Consider the following 20,155-nt stretch of genomic DNA (forward strand, 5'->3'; position numbering starts at 1 on the left):
AAATGTAGTATTTCCGTCTTTGATATGATTTAAATTAAATTCCTCATCATTATAATTCGCTTCTGATAGCGAAGAAAATGACAGAGGTTATTGTAAACGAAAAAATTTCAATTGACAAATTAGTCGGTATTCTCGACACAGCAATTACAGGACTTGAACAGCGGAACTTTGTAACTGAACAAGAAATTATGTCTGTTTATAGAATTAAAGAGAATGTATTATCACATAAAAAATGAAGCAACTTAAACAACTTACATTGAAAGAAATGTTTAATAAAGTAAACAAATAAATATAAGCTTTTTTTTTTTTTTTTTTTTTGTAAATTTTGATACCCTTTAGATCATAATTGTTCTTTATTTCATAAATTACGGTTTCATATTTTTAATTTTAGAATTTCTGCATGCCATCTTACCAGATTTAAACTGATGATCTATAATCCAGAAAAATCGATAATCCGGAATCGCCGAAGTCCCGACGAGTCCGGATTAACGACTTTTGACTGTATTCCTATTTATATTTCCTGTATTTCCACATTTACATTCCACCATACACTAAAGTATGAAAATTTTCAATTTTGTTATAATTCTTCAAGTTGGAATCATCAGTTCCGTTAAACCTTTATATAAACATAATTACTTGGTTCCGTGAAATAAAAATATTTAAACATTTTGAAGCGAAAATGATTGGAGGTGAGATAACAAAAGTGACAATCATGCAAAGCAAAACAAACCCACCTTTTCAAAATGGTGAATAGCTAGCCAAATTTCTCCTTGAGCATTGAAAACACAACCTAAATTGCTCCAGGCAACAGCAAACGTTGGACAGGTTTCGATGGCTTTCAAGTAGCAAGCCTTAAGTTAGCCCAAAGAAGAAGAATCAGGTGAATCCAAAGTGAACATAAAATTAAGAACAGAACATATTATTCCACTAATTAACAAATAGAATTCTAGTATGCAGCCAGTGTTCTGGTCGCCAAGCCCTTCGCAAAAGCTACTTCACGAATGCTGCGCTATCTTCCAGGCAGACTGAAGTATCTGAATTATAATTACCTAAAAGATTACTATAAATGAAACTGCAACAATGCTTTTACTCATGATAAGTTTCTTCAGTATGCCTGAATCGCAAAGCCTGCAATGAACAGCCACGGTATCGCAAAAAAACATCGCAGCAAAAACAAAAGCAAGCAAACGCGCGCTTTTTGCCACAGATACACTGGCTGCAAAATCATTTTAACATGCACAAATGACATGTTAAAATAAAAAAAAAAAACCTCCTAAAATTCCATTTAAAAGTACTATAACTTACTGATAATAATATTAGTCCATTTCCTACATCTTACATCTGCATTCCATTATTAAATGTAGGAGAAAGGAGTGAACTGGTAATAAACTGTGGAGAAAATCAAAAGAGTGGAAACTTATATATTTTGAGAAATTTAATCTGAGTACATTTCAGGTTTTAAAGATTCTCATGTTAAATTAACTTTCAATATTCTCCACATAATTAAATCCCAGCATAGCAAACTAAACATTTTATTATTACCACTGAGTTGCAGAACGATGACAGCAGTTAGACCTTCAATCCAGGAGTCTATGCGATCCTTGTGCAGCATACTCTCTTAGTATCTGCTCTCTCAAGTATACGCAAAGCCCTATTATAAGCGCTATTTCTTAAGGAAGAAAAAGAAAATTTAACATTAGAAGAGTCCTGATATCCAAATCACAGATAAAGCTGTAATCAGCCTTCCTTTACAAAGTTGTAATTAATATGCTTTAAAAAATAAACTGAAAGTAAGAGTAAAAAATTTTTATCTTACGAGAGCATAGGAACAAAAGAACAATAAAAAAGGTTGTATTTAGAAAAATTCAACAAAAAGAAATTTTTAACACGATTATTCATTTTAAAAAGTTCCACGTGCATCAAAATTTAGAAAAAACAAAAGAATAATTTTTAAAAATTACTAAGTTGTTTAAGGAAGGCTGCTCTGTATATATCACTAAATAGTTCCTACAGAAAAATAATGCACTATGAAATTAAAATGAAAGGAAATGTAACTTCGAGGAACAATAAAAACTACCAAAACAATTTTTCATAGGCAACACCTCAAATTATTAATAAATGATTAAAAAATATGAAGTTCGAAAAGGCCAAGTTCCTCTGATATACAATAAAGCATGCAGTAAAAAAAAAAAAAAAAAAAAAGGGGGGGGGGAATCATGCGTTCAGCGCAAAGAAGAAACATCTTTTCTGTGCAATATTTTAGATTCTTCTAATAGAAATCTCATCCAAAAAATAGATTTAACATTTAAAAAATGTCTTACAATTTAATTAAACAAAATGCACAAAAAAGATGCTTTTTCTTATATAACACGTTAAGCGCTATTGCAACTGCGCCTCCTGAAATTCAACGATAGGCAGAATAGCAGCATTAAATCAGAATTCGCAAAATCTCCAACTGTGCTATATGCTCTCCAGCTGACCTCCTGTAACTAACACGTCATATATTAGAAGTCAACTGCAAGTAGATTGGTTAAGTTATCCGCAACAAAGAGACTTGGCCTTTTAAAACCTCAGTTTAAAAATTTTCCTCTTATAACGCAACAGTCTAATAGTAAGCATATTCAACATCAAAACACAGGGAAACAAGAAATACAGAAAAAAACACAGACAGAGTTTCAGAATCTGCACACACACACAGTTCATGAAAAATCAAACTAAGCAAAGTATTTTAATACGCTATTTAAGATTTAATAAAATAATTTACTGATTTTACTGTTTTGTTAAATAATAATCTGGATGAATAATTCTACGTACATTTTCAATAATACTGTACCCCCAGCAGCATATTCAATTCTGAACATTTAGTAATTCCAAATATAGCTGGAATATTTGTATTTTCAAATGAAATTATTATTTATTTAAGTACTTTATTTTAAGTACATATATACTTGTTTCCAAATGTAATGTTAAAAAAAAATATGCTTCGAAATTATTCTCTCTTGTTAGTAAGATCCTGCAAAATAAAGCTCAAAAACAAACTTCTCTTCTATGTGTATCTAATAATGAGCAAAATTATCTATGTGAAAACCAGCTTATAATTTGGAAAAGATGCGAATTAGATGCAGTAAAGTATTTTTGCTTTCACAATGGACATTAATAATGTGCACACCATCCACACACATATGAATTTTACTCTTAATGAGATACTCGTATGATTTATTATTTTGTCCATTTCAGCAGCCAAATGACTAAAATAAACAAATAATTTTTTATACAATAAATTAAAGAATTCACAGAATTTTTTCCCTCTAATAATAAGAAAAACAGTACAATGATAACTAAACATACATATGTTAATACTCATGCAAATAAAATATACATATTTGCATACATGAGTAAGCATCTTTTCAAATCATACACCTGAAATTTTATAACTGATCCTTACTTTGGTCTATGTTCTTGAGGAAAGAATATTAAATCCTTACGGGTTAAATAAGAACTGAATAAAATAACATTTATAATATAATCCAAAACTTCTTGCAATAATAAATAGGTGGTCAAGCAATAAACTAGCTATGTGAAGCATTAAAACCTTTGAATGTTTTAAATTAGCTTGAAAATTCATATTTTACCATTGAAAGCTTAACACCTTAATATTAATACAAATTAATGTTTATTAACAATTAAAAAGTTAACTTCAAATATGCTATTTTAATATACTAAGTTTAAGCATAAAAATCATAATATGGTACTGTATGTTATTACCATTAATTTATTTTTCATGTTTTCTGCTATCAATGTAAATTCTAGGTCATCAGATTTAACTTTAAGAAAATTAATTTTAAAAATAGGGATAAATAGAAATGCGGCTATTACACTTCTTTAAGCAATATTTTAAACTTACTTTCTGTTAAAACACAAAATGTAATAACTCGCATCATTCATTCTACATATATTACGATTAAAAGATATTTTTTAAAAACTGCTGCTGATTTCAGAAAAAAAATTAACATTTTACATAAACGTATGTGTAAAATATGTGTGTGTGTGTGTGTAAAAATTATATCTATAATCACTGGAAAATCTTACTGAGAAGATGCAATTTTTAATGCACTGAAGCTTTTCAATAAAAATCAGCAAACTAAACTACGTACTGGCTGACAGAAAAGCACACTTTATTTTGGAAAGTTCATTCATCATTAGCTCATAATATGCATGAATAACATAAATACTACTCTAAACATATGTACATCTAAGGTTTTATAAACATACACAGGTTTACCTTTCAAGTCCTACCCAAAAAATTTTACAGATATCATTACTAAAACTTAACACACCAGAGTGTCTGCATAAGAAAGATGCTTTAAAACAAAACTAAAGAAAAAATATTTCATAAAAAAAATTCAGCTTAAAAAAGGGGGGTTGTTCAGTAATAATGATTTGCAGTTGCCTATGAAAAATACACAAAACATGAAAAATAAAGAGATGAATGACATGATTTTTCATACCTTAGCTTCGTCTAATCTCCCTAGTGCTTTTAAAAGATTACCTAAATCACTCCTAACACAATACAGGTCCTAGAATTAAAGAAGACTTATTGCATCAGTAACATATAAGTATTATTAATAAGTTAGAATTCAAACTACATCTCATTTAACTGAAAATGCTCACTTTAAAATTAAATTTTTCCAAAAGTTTTCATCAGCTACAAGTTTAAATAAAAACAAAGCCAATTGAATACATCTGATAATTTACAAGAAAGGTACAGATCTACAAAATTAATGCATAATGTATCTATGAACCAAATACATATTGGAACTGTTCTGTTATCAGGAACAGGGCCAGAAATGAATGTGGGGATATATGTGTTCATGTACACATGCATATATGTATGTACACACATATATACATACATACATTTTTGAATCCATTCCTGATAAAAGAAGAGTACCTTCATATTTTTTCATATTTTACCAAAATTTGTCTTTAATTTAAATATTACAGTCAAAAGTCGTTAATTCGGAATGATCTATAATCCAGACATCAAAACTAAAAACTTTCTGCGCATGCGCCGCGTTGACACATGCGCATAGGCGTTTACGCGTGCGCGTAAGACCTTTTACGACTGCGCATATGAGTGTGCGCAAGTGCAGAATACGTTTTCACATGTGCGTTTTATGTATAATGGACGTATAAGCTAAAATTATCTAATTATCTATTTCAGTTAATGTTGATGATTGCGTTGTTCCTTAATTTTCGAATTGGATCCGGCTTATTATTTTTTGCAGACTGTAAGAGCAATTTTATAAAAGTAAGCTTAAACTTTCGATTATATCAAATAGAATTTCCGATATATATTTGTTAATATGTAAAGGATCTAAAGCGAAAGTATGTTTTGAAATCCGAAATCTGTTTATCAATTTCACGTTGCTCGGCGGGGAGAACGCTGCGGCAGGCGCCTAATGAATTGGAAGTTGATTTGTCAGCACTATCCTTATCTTCAGCGCAGATGTTTTTATTTGGCTTATAATTCCTTACCAAATGTAGTATTTCATCTCGATATGCTCCGTCTTTGACATGATTTAAAACAAGTTCCTCGTCATTATAATTTGCTTCCGATAGCGAAGAAAAGTAACAGAGGTTATTGAAAACGAAAAAATTTCGATTGACAAATTAGTCGGTGTTCTTGACACAGCAATTATAGGACTTGAACAGCAGAACTTTGTAACTGAACAAGAAATTATGTCTGTTTAATAGAATTAAAGAGAAAGTATTATCAGATGAAACTAAGCAAAACTTAAACAACTTACATTAAAAGAAATGTTTAATAAAGTAAACAAATAAATATTAAGCTTTTTCTTTTTGCAAATTTTGATACCCTTTAGATCATAATTGTTCTTTGTTTCATAAATTACAGTTTCATATTTTTAATTTTAGAATTTCTGCATGCCATCTTATGAGATTTAAACTGATGATCTATAATCCAGAAAAATCGATAATCCGGAATCGCCGAAGTCCCGACGAGTCCGGATTAACGACTTTTGACTGTATAATGAATAATTTAAAACTCTATTTAACACAATTATAAACATACTTGGCTGAAATAGCATAAACTAAAATTTAGAACGTTATATTTTTAAACTCCTCTTTAAACTGGTAGGTAAGTGATTTTAATTACTAAAGAATCTTGCTTAAAATAACTAATTTAAATGTATTAAATGAATGCAATAAGCTAATAGTCTCAAATTGAAATTGCAGACATACTGAATGCACGATCTAAAAGCAATTGATGAGCTTTAACATAACTAAATTTCAAATTTTAAGCTATCAAAACATAACCAAACAGCAATAATAATGACACAAAGGAAAAATTCAAATTTTTATTTATTTTTCCATGTAAAATCTAAACTATCTTTAAGAAATTTCTGTTAGATTGTTTTACATGATTACGAGAAAGCCTCGAAAGCTATCTGCTTAAAGAAAGGGATGCCTTAGCAGACAGGATTAGTACACATTTTTGCACACGGAAATTAAGTACTTTCAAGGATCATGAAAAAAATTAAAGACCTATGAACAAATGGGAGCTGAATTCAATTAAAAATATTTTCTATGCCTGAACTTCACTTCTGTAATGCCATCCTAAAAATAAAGTATAGATCCGTAAGTAGGATGCATTATTATTAAACATATCTTAATTAACATTATTATTAATAATTTTGAGAATAAAATAAAATTTATGAAATTTATCAAGTAACATTTAATATTTTACACTTATAATAATTGGATGTATTTGAAATGAGATAAGTGATATTTTATTTATGTTTTACTAACAGTTAGCTTTTTGTCGATTTTTTTATTTCAATATCTCATTTTGTCATATACTCACTCGGTCTAGAGGTTTAATAACTGGTAAACAGATTTTTATGTCAAGTGGCATAGGTTAAAATAAGAAGCAAAATCATAATCAGCATGATTCATAACAAAAGACTGGCTGTTGTCACCCTTGCCTAGAGACAGACTACTGATCAGAACAAACCTGAAAGGCCTGATGTAGAGTCGGTTGGCAAGTTCTTAAAGTTAGCTGGGCTCCATCTAACTCAGTTAGTGTCTTAGCTTCATGTAGAGCTCCAGGGGTTGTGACTCAGGTAATATACTTTAAGGTTCTAATAAGCCACTAAAGCACCAGAGGTGATAAGTTGTTTCTCACCATTTTAAGTCTCATTTAGATGCGAAGAATAAGTTTTACATGAATTTTTACATTTTTTTGTGCTTTATCTTGTGACCATGGTAAGGATTAACAAAAGGCAATAACTCGCTTTAATATGCAGAGATATTTTTTAAGGGTAAGCAGCTGGTTATAAGTAGTTAAATTAGGTATTAGATAACCTTAGTCATTATAGATTTACATGGCCACTATTAAATTTTTTTTAGCAATATTTGTTAAAAAAACCACTATTAAAATCACAGTGAAATAAAATTTCACAGTTTAAAATACCTGTAATTTATGACATTGATTCTAAAATGATATTAGGATAATAAAAGCTACAAACATTAACAAAAAGCTACAAACATTAACAAAGAGCTACAAACATTAACAAAGCTACAAACACATTAACACTCGACAAAATATTTATGTGTCTTTTTAATTTGAAGCCTTCCCAGACATTTTGGCTAATTTACATTGATTTCCTTCTCTTTAAGCATTTTTTCTAACAATTAGAAATTTGTCTCAATACGCAATGAATGTCCTCACTAGTCTCTGCGTGTTTTATCTCCTAACCTGTCAGCCTCTACACAATATACCTATGAGGGTTTATTTAATCTCGAAAAAAATTAAATAGTCCCAAACACCCCAGCAGATGTGAAGCAAATTTTAGCTATGTCTGAAAGTAACTGCAGACAAAGGTTTAAAAACTTGTGGTGATGTAATTAAACAAGAAGAGTCAAATTCAAACTAAAAATATTGACCAGTGGTCAAAGACTATACAATTTAATTTAATTTTAAGCTGGCTCAGTAACTCTATCGTCATAACAAACTCAAATATTGGCAGCGGTAATGCAAGGACCAAGTGAAGGTCAGAAACACTCTTGTCCTACACACCAGAAAACTCGGTTGAAAAACTGTAAGTGATTTGCATTCTGGTGAGAAAACAGAAATGGAAAATTATAGCAAAGACTGAAAGTGTAAACAATTGGCTAATTTACATAATAATAACTGTACACATCTTTGAAGAATAACTTTCTTTCTCTTTATGTATTCAGTTTCTTTCTTTCACGTTTTCTTTTCATTTTAGAATTTTTGGATTTAATTAAAGATTTATGTTATTCTAAATAAACTAAATGCATTTAAAATGTATAGAAAAAGCTGCTAATTTTATTTCTTTAGTAATATGAACATTCATAAGAAATATAAAATACATATGATAATGTCTGGTTACAGAGCTGATGAGGCATAATTTTTAGAATTTAGTGACACACTGAGCAGCAAAATCTAGAAAGGGCAAAACTTTCAGAATTTAGAACAGGCATTGGAAGCAGAATTTAGAAAGGCACCAGCAGAATTTAAGATAGCAGAGACTGCTTCAGGTGGGAAAATATTTAGTGCCAGCCCTGTGTATGATATATTAAGACATATTAGATGAATCAGTACTTTTCCATTTTGCCAGCACAGGCGATAAAGTCACTAAAAATGGTACAACCGATGCCAAATGGAGTATCCTCGCTGGCAACCTTTTAGGCTTGATTTTCAAAACAAGTAGCACAATTTCTTATCGGATTGATTGTTTCTTTCAATACAGCATAAACGTACATAGAATTTTTACCAGATAGTTCAATTTTATGCCCTAAGTGATAGCGATTACTTTCAACGTGTTAGGTTTAGCTTCGCCGATGCAGTGGAAGTTGCTTCTTTTTCTTTCGGAAAAATCAAAATTTCTTCTTCGTTTCTGCTAAATAAATTTTTTAGAGCATATTGTGCTGATAACGTGATAGAAATTACTTAAATGGCAGATATACTTTGAAAATATAGTAGAAAGAAATAAGCAAACCACAAATGCATGTTGCATGTTTAGTTAGCCAAGTAAATAAACATGTAACGTGCATTTGTGGTTTGCTTATTTCTTTCTACTATATTTTTAAAATATATCTGCCATTTAAGTAATTTCCATCACTAAGGGCTTTTGCAGTAAATAAGTCAATTAGAATGCAATCACACTCACCCAAACGCGAAAATATAGAAAAAGCGAAGTCAAGGGTTAAATTCATCAATTCTAATGAGAATGCTCTAGCGAAGTAAAGCACTGCAGTTTTACATAATTTCTGAGTAAGCTATTCGTACGAATTGAAATAACTGTTGCATTTAAATTTGTATTCCAAAAGATTTAATTTGAAATTAATGTAGATAATTACCGACAGAATTAAGATTTTTATAGCATAGTTTAAGTGAGATGAGATCACTTGGGGTCGTGATATGAACCAGTGAATCAGGATGTTAAGATCATATTAAATTCTTAAATAAATGCTTTTTACAAATTTATTGCTTTTACTTGTCTTTTTAAAAAATTTTAAATATTGAAATGTTTATGCTTTCAAAATAAAAAAATTTTTAGAACTAACATTTGTTAATTATGTGTATACTGTGTGTTGTCGCCAATAAAGTCTGCTTGGCGAGAATCAGACGTAAAAGTACTGATGAATCTTTCAAATTGCCAGTCTTCAATTTCTTTATAAGTAAAAAAATTCCTTTCTATAATGCTTGTCCATATGATAAGATTAAAAGCATTTTTGATATTTTCCATGCTTGTGTCTTGTGAAAAGTAGAGAAAATAAAGCGAAGATAAAAATGTTTAAAAAAAGATTCTAATACCAGAAGTAAAACATTCAACTATAATTTTTTCATTGTTCTTACAGATGTTCTTTAAAAAGTAAGAAATTTTGTGTTGATACCATGGAGACATTTTTCATTTTGTCACATTTTTCTGGAATCTTCTAACAATTGTGGGTCTATAAATCTCACCTTCATATCTTTCTAAACTTTCCAAGCTGCAATGTCTAAAATCCTAAAGAAAAATTATCCCTACAAATTCTGTAACAGCATAAAGCCAGAAATATTTTGAAAAAATCGCAGGAAAAAAGTGTAAAATTAATTTTATAGAGAAAACAGAACTTAATTTCTAAAATTAGATGCCAGAGCCATGTGAAACAAACACCATCAGGAATAAGGAACAAAAATAAATAAAAATGACTAATAAAATTATTAATTAAAAATTATAATAATAATTCAATAATTAATGCTTAAAGTTATTAAATAGTTTAAGTTAAAACTTAACAAAATGTGCAAAGATAAATTAAGATTTAGTAAGCGATTTTTAATATAGTTTTATTACTAAAAATAAAACTTTCGATGTGTAATTTTAAAAGATAACCATATACGTCAGTGAATAACCAAAAATATTCCTCTAAAATGCTAATTCACACTCAAAATGGCAGTCGTAAAACAGACAGAAATTTCAAATGATTAAAATTAAGGACCTTCTGCCGATTGTGGCCGAAATTAAGGACCAAAAATAGATTCAAAAAACTTTTAAGGACTTAAATCGGACTTTTAAGGACTGTACGAACCCTGGTGAAGGACTTTCCGAGGTAAACTAGCTTATCTTTCTTTAAACTGCCTTCTATTACTCACAACACGACGTTTGGATTTTGATAACATTTGTTAGCATGAAAAAAAAAAAAAAAAATACTAGAAATGATCTTATCATGAATTGCAGATGCTCATTGGTCAACCTGGTTCTTTTCTTAGACTTACTAATTTTTCACCAGCAGAAGATAAGCTGTTTACATATACATATGCTCTCAAACAAAGTGATTATTCTTATTTCAAAAATCCAAATCTCTGAATAAGATTGACATCACAGTTTAAATTTACTAGCTCCATTTGTAGATTTTCTGGGATATTAGTAATGTTTATTTTCAATCCTAAAAATAATAATAAATGGATTTCAAAACATTAAAATCTTAAATGGTTTCCAAATTCTTATAATAATGTTAATTTACAATATAGATACTTGCAGAGTTGTATAAAATTGCTTCGGGGACTGTACACAGCCCACGGACTGCCAGTTTCAGACTACTACAATAAGAACAAGATCAAAATCAATGATTACTCAGTACAAAATCTAGGCTAATGATTAAAAGTTAAAGAATGATTCATGAAAGTTAATAAAATAATTTATTTGCTTAATTTTTCATATCTAAATGTAGTATCATGCTATTTTTTCTCATGAATTTTTTTTTCTTTTTTAAATAGTAAAATGTCTCAAATGGCACTTACTTTTTTTTATTCTGCTTTTTAACCTACAACAGACATTTTATGAAGAACCTAGCAGACCTTGAGGCAGCACACAAAACTTCCTTAGTATGTTTAATGTAACCAAAAATTACATAAAGTTCATTTGCAGCTTATTAGTAAAATACTCTTCTTTGTGCTTCTTTAAATAGATTGCTTTTGCTCAACTTCTCTCTGAATAAGAATGAAGTTATGTTTGTCACTTCTTCTTTATCACTTCACTGAAAAAATCCTGATACTTTTTATGGCAAATAATTTTTTGTAATATAAAAACTCATTAATGGATTAGTCATTCTCTTAAACTTCAAAATAGCACTCGGTCACTAACTGATTATGTTGCATTACAAATCTTTACAACATCAACTTTCAACGTTTCTCAAAGAACAAAAGAAAATTTTTTAACATTAAAAAAAAAAAAAAAACTTACAGGATTGTATTGCAAAGCAGACACATATGCTTGTACAGCTTGCTCCATATCCCCGGCAGCAACCAATGCAGCAGCTAAATTAATGTAGCCATCAATGAAATCTGGCTTCAGTCTCACAGCATGACGGTAATTTTCCAGAGCTTCTTGCAACTGACCTCTTTCTTTGTAAACATTTCCAAGATTTGAATATGCTTCAGCAAGCATAGGATTTTGTTTGATTGCTAGTGAACTAAAATGAGCTGACCTAAAAAGACAAATTTGATAAACTGAAATAAATGCATACAATATGATGAATAAACACATAGCTAATTTTTAGATAATCCCCAGAATGCTCCTTTTTATGCTTACAGTTTAAAAAGAGCTTCCCATATAACATATTTCAGAAATTTTGGGATTTTAGATCATCAGTTATAATAATCTAGTAAAATGACAAGCAGACTTGGCAACACAGGGACTTCACTTATTATTTAGGTATTTAGGTCATACAGAAAAAAACCTCAACAGCTCAAGGGATTTTAGATCATCAGCAAAATGACTGCTGATCATCAGTAAATGCTGGAACTTCATTTATTGTTTAAATAAAAACAATGAAGGGCTGAAAGTGCAAGCCTGCCCAGCACCAAAAGAGCATCAATCAATGTAATGTCACTGGCTGCTTGTAACACCCTAGCCAGTAAGTGTTTTAAAATGGCATGCAGAAATCTTAGTCTGGAAATTTACAATGCACCTACTTCCTTTTGTGAACAGGGTTCATAGCCACATTTTAGTTAAAAAAAATAACCTATAAGCCCTTTTCAAGCACATTTTAAGAAAAAAAATAAGCACCTGTCTAATTACATTATACACAACTGCATAACCTTAAAAAATTAGACTTGTAATTTAAAATATGAGAAATGCTGTATTTATTAACAGAGAATAAAGCATTACCTCAAACATGGAAAATAATTACTTTTTTTTTTTAATTTTAAATAACAGTTCAATTTACATAACTAGTTTACAATGAGAGAAAAAAAAAACTATGCAGAACTAAACTATATTACAAGATTTAATGATGAAATTTCAGTTCAAAATAGAGAAAATAAATAATAATAAGGCATATTTATTGTATTCACTTGGAACCTAATAATAAACGCAATTTAGTTTTTTACTCATATTGATATTTAAATAATTTAAATCTAAATTCTGAACATTTTCTAAATTTTCATTGTATATCAGTTTTCCCTTAACAGATATTGCAAGCAAATTAATTTAAGTAAAAATGAGGAACATTTCTGAAATCATAAGACAGAAATTTGCTTCATGCAGTCATCCTTTAACAATAAAAGCTTAACTAACCCACATATACTTGGAAATTGGCGAATACTCGGACATCTAACAGTCGAGCATAACTTGAAAAAGAGGAGCGGAGGGGGGGGGGGGTAGACTGTAGCCGCTCTTTAAATTTTTCCGCTAAATAAATGCATTTGACATTTTGATATGTGCATCATACAAAAATAAACCAATGAAACTGAAAAATATTCTGCTTAGCAAGCACAGTAAAACTCTTTTAAGTGTCCATAAACAAATCTCGGACAGAACATCAAAATTAATTATCTCTGCAAAATATAGCAAGCGTTGTTGCGCAATACGTGCCCCGTATATTACGCAATCGGAATCAACAGCTGCCGGTATTGGGAGAATAAAGAACTAAATAACTGGGGTGTTTTTCATTCTAATTTTCAACAGACGACATTAAATTTCCAGAATAGAATCATTCTTTGCTTGGGTTGGTAGACCGCAGAACTTTTTGTCCTATTCAATCCAGATTGAAAAGTGACAAAAAAGAAAAAGAAAAAAAGAAAAAAAAAAGGTCCGTTGCTTGTTTTGCAGCGAACTGTAACAGTTTCAATATTCAAGATTTTGCAGAGAAAGGGGAGAACCTCCCAATCTTCGTACTGTATAATGTATTGGCCAAAAAAAAACAAAATTATTTTGACTATTCAATTACTTTCCCTTTATTTAAGCCATTCCGAATATTATTCCTTAGAAAGATAATCTGTGTTAAAACACAACCATTTTTGAAAGTTTACTATACTTCAGCAGTTACTGCAACTATGTTATGATAAACATTCATACATATGCTCTAATATAAGCATAATGATCATAATAAACACGAATATGAACTGACCAAGCGGAACGAGAATGCAAAGTATTAAGATCTTGATAGAAATTCAAACGTGTGTAGTATTTGGATGGGAGGAAAAGAATGCCGAATGTACCGAAATTTTCTACTGCTTTCGCATTTCTTTGACCAATAGAAGGACGGGCACCTGTCTGTACTCTTCGTGCACACCAAAGGTTATGTTAATGCAGAGAAAGGGGAAAAGCTGTTTCCGGGAGTATGATTCACCATCTGACATTCCATATTAGGAAGAAAAGTTTTTATTTAGTTTCGGCTTTGGTACCAAGAAAAATAGTGCGTTCATTAAAAAAAAAAAAAAAAAAAGCACTAAAAGCACAAAATAAGCACTAAAAACAAAAAAATAAGGGATTTAAAGAAAAAGTAAGAACCTATAAGGGCCTTCATATTTTATTTTCAAATATAAGGACTTTTAAGCACTTATAAGGACCGCTATGAACCCTGGTGAAGTATTAATATTCTTTTATATTCCCCCCTTCCTAGATATTGAAAAGGGGGAGTGAGATTAGAGAGATCCGAAGATTAGAACATACATCTGGATTTTGGACTTTTTACTGCATTTCTTTGGAACTGTTCCTAACATGTTTAATATAGTATTCCTACACTTTTCACTGAGAGCTTCCATTCATTATTCAAAACATACATGCAGTCACATGAAATGCAATCTCTGATACAAATTTAATCAAAATTATAAACAGATAGTTTAGAAAGTTTTAAAGTTACATCCATAAAAATGTTTCTCATAATTAAGTCATCAAAGAAATGTTTTTTGCAAACAATACTTCTTTTGCTTGAAATAAAATTTACTCCAGAAATTTTGATTCCATAATTGCTTTTTTGTAAGAGCTTTCGTAAATTCAAGAACACCAATACATTCCTTTAGTAACTGAATTTACAATTCCGCACAAAATAATGATCAAGTATTAATAACACAGTCTACAGGGAAAATATTACAACTTAATGTCACTTACACTACACAGCATAATCAGCCACAATGACCAGACTGAAATGATGGACAGAAAAAAATGACTGACTCTTGTTTGCAGACTATCATGGGCTTCTACGAAAGTCATGAGTTGATAGTTTTACACCACAGAAATCTTGCACAAAGGAATGTATGCATGCAATTTTTAGTGCGGCTAATGGCGACAAACTATTGGAAGCTGCCAATATCACACCTGCAACAATGCTCCAAAGTTTTATGAAACAATAAGATGAATCTACACGAGATCCCTACCAGTCATGCAGATGAGATGTCAGACATCATGTGTTGACATAACATATATTGATCCCCTGTCAAATCTATACCTTGTTTGGCTCTCTTGAGACCACAGTTTTCACACATGAATCAATGATGAAGCATAATAGCATAATACCCCATATGAACTGCGATTTCAAGATAGAAAAATCCTCTTCTTGCAGGCTAATCATTTACCCCCTTCAAACAGCATAATTTGCTTATACTAAACATTTTTGTTTTTTGGGGTAGGGGTCTTAACAAGGCATAGTCCCTCCTTATGAATATTTACAGATAGAAGATAATAATGGAGCATTCCATTTAATGTTCTCTTGACATCTAACATGATAGTTCAGAGACAGCGGTTCAGTTCATGCATACATTACGACACAGAAATTCTAATCATTTGCGTACTATATCCTGTTTTGAAATTCCGGTAAATTTTCATTTCATTCGCATGATTCCCTGATGGTACTGCAACTTTACTGCTTTCATGAAGAGAACTGTATTTAGTACCAGAGACATTCACATATTTTGATTTGGTCACATTCTTAACCCATTAACCGCCAAAACTACAAGGAATGTTTCTTTTCTCATGAAAATAATAACAAATATTAAATTAAGCATTTATAACATAAATTTACATTGAAAATAAAAAAAATGCTCTTACCTGTGGAAAACATGAGTGTTGCGTTCGCGCAACGTCAGCGGAATAAGACTACAGATGTTGAGTGAGTAGGATTGTACTCGTGTGATGTTTCTTTTGAGTGGAGCGCAGGATTACTTTTTAGCTGTATAAAGTTTTATAAATCTACAAATCATTTTACTTGTAATTAATTTAATATTAAAATATACAGTGTATTTCTTTTACAAATACAGATTATTTCATTTGAAAGATTCAAGCATGAAAAGCTTGATTACAATCATGATGCAAAGCTACATTACATACTTTGCATCTATCTATAAACAGTCTGGCTATGGTACTCTTTACAACAGTCTTTTGTTATCAACGGACTTTACGATAAAATGTCTACCATCTCCATTCAATGGTTTTTGAATGCTGAATTTACAAGGTCTTCCTGTTGCTGATCTATTTCTGGCTAATTCTACACTCTCAATAGGAGTTTGCAAAAGGAATAATTCTCGCGTCTGAAATCTAAAAGAGACTTTATATTTCCAGTAGTAAAAAGTGGTGATATTTGGTAAGTTTAGATACGGTCTCACCTCATATAATTTATCAGTATTGTCAATTTGACTCTTGTCAAATGCAAATTCTGCTTCATATTCCTGTACTGCAAACGTGATCAATTCTCGTACAACAGGAACAGAAATGTCCTTATCATACATTTTTGAGGTAAAGAATGATATCCTGTAAGCAATAATATTCCAATAAATATTCTCATATAGGCTTCAGATGGAATTAATTCTGGGCTTTTTTATTTATTTATTTATTTATTTTGTGCTGAGCGTTTATCTGTTCAACGAGAAGAGAGTAAATGTCTAAACCAAAAAGAAAGTCGAAAATCTGTGCACTAGTTTTACCTTGTGTTTTGTCTTTTATAATTTCTCTTCTATCACTTTCTTCATGTTCTTCCTGAGACATAACTAACAGTTCCTTTTTTATCCACTTCAAGATTTCAGTCTTCTGCTTTTAAACTTTTTAGTATGACAGTAAGTGCTTTTAGAAAGCTGAAACTTACTTCTTACGTGAATTTCAGCTTCCCCAGCAGTATCGTTTGGTAAAATATCATCACAGTCAAACGTCTTTAATCCGGACTCGTCGGGACTTCGGTGATTCCGGATTATTGGTTTTTCCAGATTATAGATCATGAGTTTAAATCTGGTAAGATGGCATGCAGAAATTATAAAATTAAAAATATGAAACCATAATTTATGAAATAAAGAGCAATTATGATCTAAAGGGTATCAAAATTTACAAAAACAAACAAAAAAAAAGTTTCCTTTATTAAACATTTCTTTCAATGCGCGCATGCGTAAAGCATACATTACGCATGGTCGAAATTAGAAAATTGCAACCAGAAAACTATTTGATGTGTAATTGTGATATTTATAATGACGAGGAATTTGATTTAAATCATATCAAAGACGGAGTACATCGAGATGAAATACTACATTTAGTAATGAATTATAAGCCGAATAAAATAAAAACATCTACCCTGAAGACACAGATAGTGCTGACAAGATCAACTTCCAGTTCATTGCGCGCCGCGACGTTGCGTGAAATTGATAAACAGATTTCGGAATGGTTATATAAACAAAAAATATGCCTTTATCCATTTTTTGCAGAAATTCCACTTTTTGTTTGATGGACATCGAAACATGCTTTCGCTCTGCAGATCCTTTGTCAGCTCCAGAATCGGAAATTTGTTTTGACATAATCGAAAGTTCAAGCTTACTTATATAAAATTGCTCTAACAGTCTGCAAAAAAAATAATAAGCCAGATCCAACTAGAAGATTAAGGAAGAACGTAATCTGCAACATTAACTGAAATAGATAATTAGATAATTTTAGCTTAGCATATACCGTCCGTTATGCATTAAACGTGCATGCGTAAACGTATCATGCGCATACACATGCGCAGAAAGTTTGTAGCTTTGAGGTCCGGATTATAGATCATTTCAGATTATGGACGTCCGGATTAAAGACTTTTGACTGTATCATTATTTAAAACATTGATATTCCTTTCTTCTTCGTCATTAGCCTCTGCAATTTCTAGGGGAACAACAACAATATAAGTTTCATTCTGGTCATTATTAACATTATCATCATCTGTTTCTTCATCAAAAAGTCTTTGAAGAGCTTCTTCTAATGTAAGATACCTCGTTCTAGGCATTTTTAAACAACCAGAACACGAACCAGAACATCGAATGGAATGAGTGAAAAAGGAGATTGAATACCAGTTTCCTGCTGACGTTGCGTCAACGCAACCCCTGTTTTCCCTTGCTTCCCAACACAAATATAAACATCTGACTGATGTAATGTTCTGATAAATGGTGACCTTGACTAAAAATAGATCACTCATAAAGACCGGTTAAATATTTTCAGCAAAAATACCCATTCGAAAATTTTGCTTAAAGTATGAGATTAATTATTATAAACAAAATGATTGTTGAAGGCAAATAGTTTTTTACAGAAATAATCTTCATAATATTCCCTACACAAAATCATCTGCTGGTATAAAATATCTTAGGTATTTATATTTATATACGCATTTATTTTGACCGTTGCGTCAACGCAACACAAGAGGCTAATGGGTTAATATAAAACATAATATAAGTCTGCAGATTTTTAAATATTAATGGTACTTTATGATTACCTGTACCACTGCTGAAAAGTATTTTCAGGCGAAGCAGTACACTGCCAAAACAATTTATCGCACAAAAGATTTTATTTAAATAACATTCTTCTTGCCAAAGCTCTTTAACAGAATACATTATAATGCTAAGAAAGCATGTCACTTTCATAAATTTCAAAATGCACTTACTTATCAAGTCTTCTACACTGGAAATGTATTGAAGACAAAAGTAAAAGGACACCGGTATTATTTGGATCTTGACGCCATAGTTGCATGCAGTGACGTTCTGCATTCTCATAATCACCGGCTTGATATTCTCTGTGAGCCAGTTCTGCTAAACCTATAAATATTAAGCACAAACAGAAATTAAAAATCTTGTCATAATCAAACAACAGATCTCTACAAATATTTTACACCTGATGCAAAAATTTAAAAGCTAATTTTATATAAAATTTGGGTACTTCTTTGTTATAGCAGACCCCCCTCAGGCGAGATTGAATAGGCAATCAACCGAGATAATCTCGCCAAAAATCTACCTGCGTGTTCTTATACCTTGTCATGTGATCATACATATTAGCATGGCTGCATGTTCTTATACAACGACACATAACTGTATGTTAGTACAGTGTCGCATTTTGACTCTCGCCACGTGTTCTTATATTATTCATTTTTTATGAGGTTTTTGAATTTGTATTGTTTATTTCAAAACATATTAAAATTTTTTTAGCCCAAAGGGCATTAATTTCATTTTGGCATTTTGCATCAAAAACTTTAAATGTCTGTTTTACTCATCCTTTATTCCTACTAAATTACAATGTATGGTGGCAGTTTTTGTTTGTCAAAAATAAAAATGGTTAATGTTATATATTGGCTAGAGCAGGTCTTCTGAAAAAAGACAACAATCCACCTTTTGAATTTCTCATACACTCCTGTGCAAAATTAAGAAAATTTAGACATCATGTAGAATTTCTGAAAAAGTAATGGACAGATTTTAATGAACAAACAAAAATTGCATATTCAGTTGTAATTCTGTCCCCTTCTCTGAACCTAATTCATTAAGAATTAAAAATCTTAGTTGGATTACAAAATGTAATGCAGTCTATTGCACAATGTACTAAAAATAAAATGTAATGCAGTATAAATAAATGCATATAAAAAGCTTTTATCAGTAGTATCTACTAAAATTCAAATTAAATAAAATATTTCTGTCAAGATGATCATTTAGTTTAAATGCATTTAAATTTTTCTAAGAACTGGAACACAGAAATATTATCAAAATTATTTCATCAAATTTCCTACACAAGCTCAGGTAATACTAGTAGTTAAATAAAATATGCTGGATGAACTATTATCTATCCTTGTGTGCTAGGAATCCCTTAACTTCCCCTGCTGGAAAAACTTTACAATCTCCGAATGTAAATCTTAGTACTAATGCTAATACTGTTAAAATCAATGTAAATAATTAAAACCTTAAAGCACCTAACAATGAAAGCCACCTAACGATATACAGCAACAAATACCCATAACATCTCAACCTAAATCAGTTCCACCTGTAATGGTCAAACCACCAAATAATATCAAATACAAGCAGTACTTAAAACAATTAGCCAATCAGTCAAAAGCCAAATTCTTCGGCTGTATTAATAGC

The 20,155-nt window shown here is 30.6% G+C and overlaps 1 protein-coding gene across 1 annotated transcript in view; it reads right to left on the reverse strand.

Moving 5' to 3' along the window:
* The window catches only part of sxc (O-linked N-acetylglucosamine (GlcNAc) transferase sxc), a 125,242-nt gene that overhangs the window by 83,270 nt on the left and 21,817 nt on the right, over window positions 1-20,155 (reverse strand). Inside the window, exons 3-6 of the mRNA XM_085815457.1 lie at window positions 18,697-18,847; window positions 11,775-12,018; window positions 4,509-4,577; window positions 735-851 (exon numbers count right to left, since the gene is read on the reverse strand). Coding sequence (XP_085671583.1) covers window positions 735-851; window positions 4,509-4,577; window positions 11,775-12,018; window positions 18,697-18,847 — 581 coding nt within the window. The remainder of the gene's footprint in view (window positions 1-734; window positions 852-4,508; window positions 4,578-11,774; window positions 12,019-18,696; window positions 18,848-20,155) is intronic.

The sequence above is a fragment of the Stegodyphus dumicola genome, chromosome 4 (genome assembly GCF_044657685.1).
Source record: "Stegodyphus dumicola isolate Sdum_Otavi_A_Nest chromosome 4, ASM4465768v1".
Taxonomy (NCBI): domain Eukaryota; kingdom Metazoa; phylum Arthropoda; class Arachnida; order Araneae; family Eresidae; genus Stegodyphus; species Stegodyphus dumicola.